The 13,199-nt window shown below is 36.9% G+C and overlaps 1 protein-coding gene across 7 annotated transcripts in view; it reads left to right on the top strand.

Annotated features, from left to right (window-relative positions):
- Positions 1–13,199, top strand: part of PUM1 (pumilio RNA binding family member 1) — a 118,354-nt gene that overhangs the window by 45,795 nt on the left and 59,360 nt on the right. For 4 of the 7 annotated variants that reach the window (XM_054571876.1, XM_054571873.1, XM_054571875.1 and 1 more), the window contains exons 4-6: positions 805–913; positions 1,914–2,092; positions 11,555–11,721. In XM_054571876.1, the coding sequence (XP_054427851.1) occupies positions 805–913; positions 1,914–2,092; positions 11,555–11,721 (455 nt within the window). The remainder of the gene's footprint in view (positions 1–804; positions 914–1,913; positions 2,093–11,554; positions 11,722–13,199) is intronic. The other 3 variants (XM_054571878.1, XM_054571877.1, XM_054571874.1) reach the window with 2 other exon arrangements.

Genomic DNA, 13,199 nt, shown 5'->3' with positions numbered 1-13,199 from the left:
GCAAAATTATACGGTGTTTTGCTTGAAGGGTACTTTGCACTTCTTTGGTTGAAGCTTGTTGAAAGTTCTCGTATTGGTTTAGGGCCATGATGCCTGGATTTCTATGAAGCATAGAATGTTTTGTGAAGTCACGTTAATGGCATTACAAAGCACTGTTAAAATTAATTGAGGTTAGGAGATTTTTATTTCTCTTCCAGTAATGGGGAAAGACAGCTGTACTGTCCTTCCAAAATCTTGGAATAAGTTAATGATGTAGTTGGGAAACTTTTTTTTTTTCTTCCTTTCTGGTGATGAAAGTGTTTTGGTTAACAGAATCTCGGTATATAAAGGAGGTGGATTTTGCCTCCAGCATTCTGTAGGTGGGGTCTGAGTTCATACTCTAGCTTGAGTAACTTTGTATGGTCATTACCCATGTAGGCAGGAGTGTTTTAGTAGTTGTAAATACTTTTTTCAGTAAGAGACTTCTTAGTAAGCAGTTAGCTAATAGATGTACTATTAGTCTCCCCTCCCCCCCTTAAAAACCTTGGCATAGGTTAAGTGAATAAATCTAGAAATTTAAGCAGAGCCTCTATTGTGATGGGTTGATCTGTGCAGCTTTCCCCCTCCACCCTTGCCTTAGGCCTCTCTGACTTTTTGCCAAATGTACAATAGTGCTCTGACCACGACCTATGTAGCCAGAACACTGATTAAAGACTTTCAGGGCACATGAGCATCTTCAGTACCCTTGTCTAAAAGAAAGTGTTGACTGCTGTACTTTCATCCTTTATGAATTCTTTAAAAGCATCTATTATTTTTAATTTGCAGCAGCTCTTGCCAGGTAAAAAGTTTTGGGAAACAGATGAATCCAGCAAAGATGGACCAAAAGGAATATTCCTGGGTGATCAATGGCGAGACAGTGCCTGGGGAACATCAGGTAATCTAGATCTAGCATCTGTACTGTGATTTATGCCTGTCTTAGAGCTCCTTTCCTCAGCAATTGGCAAGTCATGAATTTTATATCAGTGACATAAGCATGTCAAGCAATGTCCTGTCCTGTAGTATAATTGCCATGAAGGAGCTATATGCTGTAATTTATTAAAACATAATTAACACAAAATCAAATCTTCAATATTTTATTGAAGTGCTAGCCTCAGGGGAATGGTCTTATTTGAAATGACCATAATTTCAACTATAACTTCTTGTTCTGTACTGCTGTCAGCATACTTGGAAGTAGAAAATCCATGCCTGCCATTTGAAGTTATGTTTCTTTTTCCTCCCCTTGCACCTGTGTAATGTGTATGAGATGAATTATCTATGAATGTGTTTGGGGCCAAATTAAGTCACTGGGCACAGATGCTCTTCTGACACACTACCCTTGAAGAGGAATGGGGAGAACTTGTAGAAGTGAACACACTGACCACAGAAAGAAATGACAGATCATAGGGAGGAAGGAAGAAAACCCAAAAGCTGATATGCTGTTAAAACACAATGTAAGAATGGAACCTCAAATAACAGCAAGTCATCAGAAAAGATCAAATTATGTTGTTTTTAAAAAGGGCAGTAAAACCATATTTTGTTTTAGTAGTAACACCAATAAAATGTATTAAAAAGAAATTCTGCTACCTGAAAGGGGTAAACATTAATTTATCCACTAAGCTAGATTAAACCAAGCTAGATAAACTATTTAACTAAGCTAGGTAAAGTTGTGTGAACTGCTGAATTGCTCTGCTGTCCTGGATATATGAGGGGTGTCTTCCGTTTTCTTTAGCTATTTAGAATATTATACTTAGGGAAAAACACAATAGAAGGTTTTGGCTCAACTGACCATGACAGGTTTCCTGATTCCCAGTCATTGGTTTATCCATGAGACATCACTCGTAATTTGTTTTGAGCCTCTGGCTGCACTGTATCATGCTTGTGTATCTTTTTTGTAGATCATTCAGTTTCCCAGCCAATCATGGTGCAGAGAAGACCTGGTCAGAGTTTCCATGTGAACAGTGAGGTCAATTCTGTACTGTCCCCACGGTCGGAGAGTGGGGGACTAGGCGTTAGCATGGTGGAGTATGTGTTGAGCTCATCCCCGGGCGATTCCTGTCTAAGAAAAGGAGGATTTGTAAGTTGGCTTGAGGAACTTGTTCCTATCTCTCTCTCTTTTTTTTATCCCCTAAAACAAAACATGCCTGTTTAGTTTCCTTAGATGTTCACAGCACTAATGACAGAGTATTATGAAACACTTACTGAAATTAGTAGATGTAAAAAAACAAACTTAAAAGTAGAGAAATGTTGTTTTTTGGGGGACATATTGATAGTAATGTGAGGTAAGAACTGAAATCTAGGTCTCAGTTCATTGGTCTACCAGAAAACACCATTTTTAGTTTAAAAAAAGTATAAAAAGCATAGGAATTAAAAAATAAAGCTGAAACTGGGGTATTAGTGAATAGATTAGACAACAGTGATTTGTATATACCCAAGAATCCTTAAAATGGATCAGCTACGTAGGATCGTTCTTGTTTTGCTAGCTAGGCTTTAGTTATGGAATGATCTCTGACCTTTTTTGAACAGCTTTGTTTCTCACACCCAACATGTCAGAAAATTAGAAATTCTGTTAATTCTATATCTGTACTTTTTTTTCAAATTCATTACCATTGATTTCTCTGATGCCATATTTTAACCAAAGCAGTTTCTATCTATGTCTACAGGCTCTTTCTTTTTAAGTCTAAGCAGTCCTCCTCAAGCATCTTTGATAGCCTTTCTTAAAACTGGTCCTTTCTTATGTCATTGACTTTCTAGATCTTAAGATGTAAATATTTGAGTCTTTCTCATTTAGCATTTTGTGACTTGTTTTATATTCAAGTCACAGATAAGAAGGCCATGAGAGGCACCCTGAATTTCTCTTCCCTCTTTTGTCCGCAACTCAGATTGTTTTATACCTTTTCGAAGCTCTTTCTCCCCCAAGTCTTTTTGGGCTAATACTACTTGTTAGCAGTCATTTAAGAGACCTCCCCTGCCCCCAAAACATATTAGTTTTTCCTCCATAGCTTTCTTTATCTTACAGCATTTGTTGTCAGTATTTTTATTGGTATACATCTGTTGCTAGGTGTCAGAGTCTTGGTACTATTTTCTCCATTCCACTCGAAACTTCTTTAAAATAACAATAGTTCATTTTTGGTGCAGCTTTCTCAAGTGTGAAGTACAGTTCTTTAATATGTTAGTGGATATTAAATGAATGATTTGTTGGCATGAAGAGAACAGGTCCACACGGAACTGTACTTCTAGGCATGTCTAAGGCGATGCTTCCACTGACATTGGCACTTGACATGCCTGGAGCTTTTAATCACACAGAAAAACCAGAAAAGAATGAAGTGAAATGAACTATTTAAGAGGCTGGTTTGGATTTCTCCCATCTCCACATCTAGAATTTTAGTGTGAGGAATTTAGCCAGAAGGGGATCAACCCATAGGAAGATCAAGGAACTAATCTGGGGCTTTTGTCTTAGTCTTGAGTGCTAGCCATTCCAAAGCTGACCTGATTGTTTTGGGTCTTTTGACTGATGTTGGTCAGGTTTAGTGGCTTGTGGATCCAGATAGGAAAAGACAGTTTTTATTTGAACCTTCCCAAGAGGCTGCTTGGGAAACAAGATCTACCCTTTGAATGTGGGGAATGGGATCAGGCAAAAATGATCATTTGCTTATTGTCCTGTAGGAAGAATGGTGTTAGTACATCCCCAGCTTACCTCTTTTTTTGTTGTCATATTATCTCATGAGCACAATTCCTCATAGGAACTGCTGCCTTCTAATTTCTGCCAATAACTTTTAGTTATTTACTTTAGGAGAAAACTTAGTATTGTGTATAGGTAAGTTGTTAGTGTGGTGAACTGGAACCCGAGGACTCTTGCCATGAATTCTCTGTTATGCATCAGTTTCTAATTATCGTATATTATTCACGAGGTGTGTGCCTGAGTTATAGTGAAATTTGCAGGAGGCAGAAAAATAATTGGAATAGGGAGAAAGATAAAATGCTAGGATTGGATGATTTTTTTGGTCTGTTTTTCTTTTTTTAAATATATTTTATTTTTATATTTTAATTTATTGATTTGAGAGAGAGAGAGAGAGAGGGAAACACCAATTTTTGTTCCTCTTATTTATGCATTCATTGGTTGATTCTTGTATGTGCCCTGACCGGGGGATTAAACCCGCAACCTTGGCGTATTGGGACAATGCGTCAACCACCGTGCTACCTGACCAGGGCTGATTTTCTCTTTTTAAACAATTGTTTCATTAATTAATCTTATGACAAAGCTATACCTTTTGCACTATGTCTTGTATTTGTATTTATAAAGACAACTTCCATCCTTAGTTGTTTTGGGAGACTGGTGATTTTTAGCTCTTAACGGTATTGTCACCAGAAGTTAAGACCTCAGGACAGAGGTCGTGAAGTTGAACATTAACAATCAGATGATTTACTGAGCTTCTGAGGTTTGCATTAAGATAAATGAAAATTCTGCACAACTGTGTTCCAGCTTCTTCTCAGAAGGATGCTTGTGTGTAATGAAATATTATTCCCTAGTTTGACCTGGGTGCCATCTAAAGTGTAATATGGGAGGGACTGGTCAGGGACATCAAGCTATCACATTGGCATATTCAGTATTGGTGGATGGATGCCTGAGGATCAGTAAACTACTTTATCACTTTGTGGTTGTATCCTGCTGATCTTATGCCCAACCTGGCTTTGCTCTGCCTGTTGGTTAGGATAACATCTGACCAAAGCTCTGGTCATGGAAACCTGAATCACTTTGATTGTCATGATATGCATGCCTCTTCTTGGAAAAGGTGAGCTTTTTAAAAAAATCTAGTCTGTCCTTCAAAGTGTTGAATTCAGAGGCCAGTAAGTTTCTTATAGCTAATAATACTAAAGGGTGGGTAATTGGTGGTTTTGGGGTCAGAACACTCAGATGTTTTTATTTTTTGGGTGGCTGTACCAGCATTACCTTCACTAAGCCATGGAAAAGCCTCATTTTAATCCCCTAGAGCAGAAAACATCCTTTCTGATGGCATAATGAATGTGGACCTCAAAACAAATACTAAGGGATCATATCCTCGGATACTGACAGCAGGTAATCCAGACTCTGATTAACTTTTCAGTTAAAGAAGGCTTGGTTTAGAATCAAAGCAATCTACTCATTATAGAGTGGTTTTCCATTTTCAGTAATGTTTTCTGGCTACAGCTGGAATGAAGGTATATTTAACTCTTTGTCTAGCTTTTCAAAGTTCATTTTGATTGTAGAAACGGATTCAGTTTAGTAGTTTTGGCTTCTGTGATTAGAATACTTTCAGGCTGACAATTAGAATTTGATAGCAGTATTTTGTTCCTAGCAGGCACTATAAATTTTTTGGTAGTATTCCACATAGGAAACAAAAACTTCAGGATAGCAGTTTCAGAATAGGAAACCTCAGAATACCAGTTAAGTCAGGGTCGTCTTTTATTTTCATTTAATTAATTTATTTCTCTATCATTTTATTCCTAGAATAAACCTCCCATCCCCCCAAAATCATGGTTCAGAATGGTTACAAAATCACATGTAACTATGATATTTTGAGGCCACTGGGTAAAATTTTCTAAGGACTGCTATAGAATTGATTCTTTTAGTACTGGTTGATCTTCAAATAGATTGAAGGCTAGCCAGCCAGAACGTCTGTCTTTCATAATTTCTATCTTTTCTGGTTTATGGTACCCAGTGAAATGAGAAAGACCACTGTAAACCTCAATTAGGGTGAAGACCACGCAAATCTCAGAGAAAAGATTTTTAGTAAAAGCTTCGTGGGAGGCCTTTCTGCTTGTTTGTGCAGACTGCCTGCCTTCTGACCTGGAGGGTGCTTGTATACTCGCAGCACTTCATTTGGGTCATAAAATTTGATGACTTGCTTTTCTGGTCTTTACTGCATTTATTTTAAGTGACTAGTGTGACTTTAATTTACTTTGTTTAAACAACTTATGCTATATAATGAAGATAAAAGTTGGTTTTAAGTCTCAACTGGATCTTAATTTCCTTACCTGAGAAATGGGGTTAATTAAAAACCCAAAAGTCTAATTCATATGACTAGGTAATATATATGAAAATGCTTTGTAAACCTTGTAAAATCTTGCTCCTCAAAGTCTGTGGGCCAGTAGCATCATTATCACCTGGAAACTTACTAGAAATACAGAATCTCTGACCCTAGCCCAGACCTATTAAATCAAAGCCTGCATTTTGACAAGACCCTTAGATGATTTTGTATGCATATTAAAGTCTGTTAAATACTACGATAAGACATGATTTCCTTGGAAGTTTAAATTATCCAGGAAGTTGCGGATCAAATACAGAAACTTTTTTTACAGAGTGGAGTTCATTCAGAATTGAGCTTCCGTGAAATCTACATGCAGTGTCAAGTTTTTAGACACTGGCTAGATAAAAAGTTAAAAGAAACTTTTAGAAAACCTATTTTTGGTTTTGATTTCTGTAATAACCAATACCATTCTACACATTTAAGATATATTTTTTTTCTTCTGGATCTAGTGGTTACACAACAGACTGAAACACTTAGCTTTCTGCACACCAGGAATTTGGTGATCATATATACAGTGCCTGGTGTATTTTGTGCTCCACTCTTTCTAAAGTGCACACCTCCTTACTTTGTTCATTTTGAAGTTGGGATGCATCTTTCAAATAACAGTATGCCCAGTGTTTCCTTTTTAGCAGCATGTAAAATGATTGTGTGTCTTACAAATTGATGGTGTCTCAGATTTGATGAGGTGTAGTTGGTGGTGGATTTTCTATGCATATCTCAGAAAAAAATCAGTGGGACAAAGAATCTAATGATTAGAACCCTAACAGTTTCTTTCCAGTGAGGAAAACATGAGATGTCTAGCAATTTGAAGCTTTGGGGGAGTAGAGGTGAGGGTCGGTGTGTTTAAAAAAAAGGCAGTGGTAAAAAATGAAAATTGGATAGACTACTGCTAAGAATTTTTTAAAAAAAGAATTGCTCTTTCATGAATTGTCTTATTTAATCCTTGAAACAACCCTTTGAGGTAACTGTTGAATTTATAGGTGAGAAAAATGAGACTTGAAAGGGATGGTGCCTGGATTCCAACTTTGTTCTAATTTCAGTTCTTAACTATATTGCTTTCTGTTATGTCATACTGGTTTGTTTATTAGTTGAGTTCCTCATAGAATGTAATAGGTCAATTTAAAAGAGTAATTCAATTCACATGGCTAGTGATTTCAAAACTTTTACTCATTTTTTAATACTTATTAAAAATATTTTTTTAGAGAGAGGGGAAAGGAAGGAGAAACAGAGGGAGAGAAACATCAATATGCGAGAAACATTGATCGGCTGCCTCTCGCACACCCTTAACTGGGACCTGGCCTGTAAGCCAGGCATGTGCTTTGACTGAGAATCAAACTGGTAATCTTTTGGTCTGCAGGTTGGTGCGGGTCGACTGAGCCACACCATTTTTAATAATTCAAAAAAAATGTTTTTTATTATTGGTGGAGCTATAAACTGCTGAACTTTAAAGGAAATTGACATTTCAGTTCTTTGGCATTTTGTAAAAAACACAATATATGCAGGAGAAAACAATTTTTTAGTTAATGTTAGGGTTTCTGGACTCAGTGTGTCAATCAGATATGTTAAATATGCCTTTTTAAAAAGAGGAGAGGAAAGTTACTAATTTCATTAAATATAACTTGTGCCATATGGAGCTTTGTGATAAGATCATTTGCAACTTATTGCAAATTAAATTCTCATTTCTTCAACTTCACTCAGAATTAACTGATATTCCCTGAAATATTCCTCCTGTTATATGAGACTTTTGTGGAAGCTGAGTCATAAGTGGATGTACTATGATCTCTAAAATATATAGTTCCTCTGTCTGCTTTTTTCTCAGTTCTTTAATATCTAGCAATGGAACATTCCTCTGCCTCTGTAGATCTGGGGTCTCACAGAGCCCTTCTTGGCCCAACTCTTGAGACTTTGACTGGGCCTGGCCACTTACATTTTGAGCCCTTACTGAAGCCTGTATTTGAATACTACAGGCTTGGGTTGACATTGAAATCCACAATAAAAAGATGCTATTAACCCTTTTTTGTTTTTTCTTTCATTTAGCTAAATAGACTTTTCCAGTACTATTATATACTAGGTAGTGTATGGTAAAAACGCAAAATGTAAACTCTGCTTTTATGATGTTTATGTTGGAATTAATTACAGTGGTATTCAGTTGTGACCGCTTAATTGGAGTTACTGCAGAACTCTTTTATAACATTTGTGGGAACTTGTACAGACTAATTAAGTCTGAATCTCTGGGAGCAAGCCCAGACACTCGTAAATTTTAAAAAGATTGTGATACTCAGACTAATCATAGAGCCATTGCATTGTGAAAATGACAGTGTCCCTAGTAGGGTCATATTAACTATATATGCCTATATTAAAGTTAAACTACTTAATTGGGGCATTTAAGATTTTAATCTTAACATCACAGATAATGTTATATAAGAAATACCTTCCTAGTGCATAGCTTTTACTAACATTACTTTTGTATAAAATGATTTATATTTTACAAAGCTTTCGCACATGTATTATTTCATAAATGTTTGGAACTACTGTGTTTTAAACAAAATTACTCTTTAGAGATGAGAAAACTAAGGCTCAGGTTTAATAACCTGTTCAAAGTCCTGTGACCAGTATGTGTAGGTAATTGAAATAGAATATAGATTCTGTGCAGTCTGAGTTAGTACTTTCTTAAATACCGTGTAGTTGTGAACACACCTTATCTTAAACATTAAAACAATTAAAAACAATTCCGTAAAATGTACCCGTCTTTTTATACCCCCAGTCTTCACTTTTCTGAAGGACCATTTTTATGATCATGAATCCTGTATTCTCATAATAATTTAGATTTTTGACTTTTGGTACCATTCAGAAATCAGACTTTATGTCAATATTTTTATTTAGGCCTGTTGTTGATTTACTGAACTTTTTCCTTTGAAGTAAACTTATATTGAACCATGACCTATGTATAGAAAAGTTTGTAACTTGTAAGTGTTCATCTTCATGAATTTTTACAAAATGAATACACCCCTACATCTATATCAAGGAATGGAAGACTCCCTTGGGACCCCCCCCCCCCGCTTTCAAATAGAAGGAACCTACTGTTCTGCGGAGGCATTAATAACCTACTCGGAGTAGAAAACCAGGCAGCTATATTTTATTTGACTGGGCTGTATAGGTGAAAAGCAGCCCACCTCCAGGGCTACCTTTGAAAACCTAGCCTTTAGCTATATAATTGAGAATGTAAGTATCAGTGGCCAGGTTTTCAGGCTACAGCAGTCTGCTTCCAGACTGGCCAAAAAGCTTCTCAGCAAGCCCTTGTTAAGGGTCACTGAGGAAAGATAACACAGAGCATTGATTTGACGAGTGAGTCTCCCTGTCACCAGATTTCTTGCTTGTTGGTGAAACCTCCTACTACTACTTTATCCCATCATCTTCCCACTTTGGCCCACAGACCTTGTGAACTCCTTGTGAGATGTTGGAGCTTAGCTGCTCCTTCTAAGCCAGTGACTTCATTTGTAGATTTGTGGAAAGTGACTGAGGTGTGTTAGTTGTATGATCCTTTTAATGCTCTATTATCAACATTGATCATGTCTAATCTATGTAGTTAATATTTCCACCTCTGGGATTCTCATCTAAAGACAGTGGGAGAGGATCCTTCTTCTTTTCAGAGTTAAATTTTATAGGAATTTTTTTTTATAATACAGTTCTCTTTGTGATAGTTTTTAAGCTTCTGCCAGGCACTGTATTTAATGCTGGGGATATGAAAATGAAAGAGCTTCTGTCAGTTTTACCTTTGCAGTAAGAGGGAGCTATTGTCTCTGGACATTTTGAAATAACTTTCTGTCTTAAGAAACCTGTCATATTTTCAGCTTTGCTTTGAGATCTCACTGTGGTGCTTAATTAGCTGCCACTCACTCCTTTTGAACCACCAACAATCTTATACTTTGAAGATTCTGCTGTGAAAGCCACAACTCAGTGGCTGCCAAGACTGTGATATATCATCTTGATGCCACATGAAACTAAGTTATATATCCTTAGTTTCTTCTTGTATATATTCCTTTGTTCATATTAGCCACGACATCTTTCTTTTTCTGTGTTGCATTTGAACAGAGAGTGGTTTTTGAAAGTACAATGGACTCTGAACTGGTAGTTGAAAGGTCTAAACATATCATGGTACATGAGTCCCCTTTTCTAGCCAGAGATCTTTAAGAACTACTCTGAGAGCACTTGTATGTTTTGCATTTGGAGGCCTACCCGTTTACAACTGTTTGCTGCTCCAGCCTCCATTATTGATTTCTCCCCAAGGAAATTTGGTTGTGGTGGCTGGAGATGCTGTACAGCAGCACTCATCATCTTCTGATTTGATTTTGCCTTTTACCAGGAGCTTTAATTTGATCTGGTTTTTGTTTTGTTTGTTTGTTTGTTTCTTCCTCAAACCAGAAGTCAGAGGTGGGGGACAAGGGAGTTTGCCTCTGTCTACTTTAACAAAAATAGTAGCTACCCTTTGGTAAGATTGTGCCAAACTCTCTGTACCACGTCATGTCACACCACTACATCTTCTTTTCCTTTTGGAAATCAAGGCACATTAGCTTCATATGTCCAGGTCTTAACTTAGAATGTTGGTAAGAGGAGACAGATTTAATTTCTTTAGAAAACAGGACATCAGCATGCTTGGCATCACATCAGTTCTTTTAGGTCCAGTCCTTCATTATTCACAGTTTGAAACACTTCAAAGATAAATTCTGCTGCATCAGTGATTCAATGTAACGTACTCCATGTAATCTTAAAATAATCTAATATGATACAGGCAGAGAGATGGGTAGATAGATAGAGAGATTGGTGGAAGAATATCATAGCTAGATTTAACATGTTTTGAAGGATAAAAAAATCGAAGTTAAGGATTATTGGTGAAGATGCAATACGCTGTGAGGTACAGGGTGGAACTAGGGGTGGGAGTAGTGCAAACTGGCAAGGCGTGTATCTCAAGAGTAACTGAATTGGAATGATGTCAGGCCACACTTAGTTCAATATTTGGAAGTAAGGGAGGAGTTTACATAGGCAGTGTTGAAGTAGGAGATTCTTTTTTTTGTAGACTTAACATTTTTCCAATTATACTTCCAGATACAATACCAGGAGCTTCTTAGGAGTTACGCTATTACATAGAGTTAGATTTGAGAGTAGAGAAGAGGGACAAAAGATACAAAGTTTTGGCCGGGCTTCTGGTAGAAAGGAAAAAAAAGGGATGGTGGGACATTGGGCGTGGTAAGACTGTCCTAAACTCTGTAACATAAATGTATGTCTGTCTCCCTCATTTGACAAGACTTTCTGCAGTGTTCCTGCCGCTGTGTTGTCTGTTAATTAGATTGTAATGTCTTAAAAGGGCAGACACTATCCTGTTCTAATTAGAATTTAGTATAGTCTGGTGTCCACAGTGGTTGCCCACTATCATTAGTTGATGATTAGTGAAGCTGAAGCTATTTTTTAAACAGGGCCCAAGGGATGCAGACAGTGATGAAAACGACAAAAGTGAAAAGAAGAACAAGGGTACGTTTGATGGAGATAAGCTAGGAGATTTGAAGGAGGAGGGTGATGTGATGGACAAGACCAATGGTTTACCAGTGCAGAATGGGATTGACGCAGACGTCAAAGATTTTAGGTTTGTATGTTTTAAACTTCCGATTTTTGAATGGGGGCTACGGGTTTTTGTTTTGATTTAGTTTTATTTTGATTTCAGTTTTCTTTTTCCTTCCTTATGTGTCCTTTTTAAGAATTGAGTCTAGTGTAGGCCATACCACAAAGATTATAAATTAACTGGTAAGGATGAATTTTCTAAGAGCAGCCAATGCCTGGTGCTTTGCCAAAACAACAGACTTTGAATTTGTAGATTGATTTCATAAATGCTTTTCATGATTCTCAAATATCAAAATCACCTGGGATGGGTAACTTGGGACTTTTTCCAAGTTTCTCCCAAATCACTGTCTCGGGAGAAACCATGGTTACTAATGGCAATTTGTCATGTTTCTCTGGCAAGTTAGAGTAGATGGAAAAACAGTTGAGAACTTATTTGAGACTCATAAGCTCCCCAAGACTCAGGCTCCCTTTGAGGTAGGTGGGTCAGATATCATTTTCCTTATTTTAAAGAACCAGAGATGCAGCTTAAATGACTTTTCTTAAACATATCTTTCCATGGATGCACCTCATTCCATCTCTGGTCATGATTAATTTGCTATAGGGTTTAACCTATAATTTACTATACGCTGTATTAAAATGGTGCTGCATATTTGTCTTCTACATTTGGCAAGTAGTCTTCATTTAAGTAGGTAACTTTTAGTGATGATATGTAATTAGAAAAATCTGAAAATCCTTGGTCAGTGATGTATAGATAGTTTAATTTTGAATAGTCTTAATTTAGTCTAAAGCTAATATGTGCACGTCTGACCACATACATGTATCTTACACTAATATCTACCAATGTCAAAATTATGATATATTTTGGGTCATTATTTGTAGAGCAGTGTTCAGTTGCTTAATATTTCAAATCTAGTTTTTGTATCTTGTGAGTGTAAAGGATTAAAGTCTTTCGAAGAAATTTGAGGCAGAGAGTTATAGAGAGTTACCTAAGGTCTTTCAGATGAGTTCGGGTAGCCGCTCCATCCTGTATCTCAAGCAGCCTGTAGCAGTGTTCTGTGGTATTTGACTTTGGGGCAGGCGGTGGTGGTAGAGCTTGTGTGTGTCAAGGGACACAACATTAGCTTTAAATTGTACCAGTTGTAGGATTTTAGAGATAAAATGTATATAATATAGTCAAAGGTTACACTCCTCTGACTAGATTATAATATTACTCTATATTAGTCTGATTTGTAATCATATAGTCCTGCAATCCTTTTGCGTAGGGTGACAGTACTTATTTATACCTGTGTCCCAGGGTATGTATTAATAGTGCCCCTTTTTGCTTTAGGAGTGTCCTGGTTTGGATGATAAATTATATCCCCATATTATTTTTAATTCTTAGAGTTATCTCCTTACCAGGGACATATCCTAGATAATGAATATATTTTGTACTATTTTGTAATGGTCTACTTCTTCTGGTTTTTTTAGAAGGGGAGAAGGGGAGACAGTTTTAACATTGACTTT

The sequence above is a fragment of the Pteronotus mesoamericanus genome, unplaced genomic scaffold, assembly GCF_021234165.1.
Source record: "Pteronotus mesoamericanus isolate MK-2021 breed Mesoamerican mustached bat unplaced genomic scaffold, CSHL_Meso_final contig_221, whole genome shotgun sequence".
NCBI lineage: Eukaryota > Metazoa > Chordata > Mammalia > Chiroptera > Mormoopidae > Pteronotus > Pteronotus mesoamericanus.
Note: the sequence above shows the minus strand (reverse complement) of the source record. Positions and strands in the feature narration are given on the sequence as shown.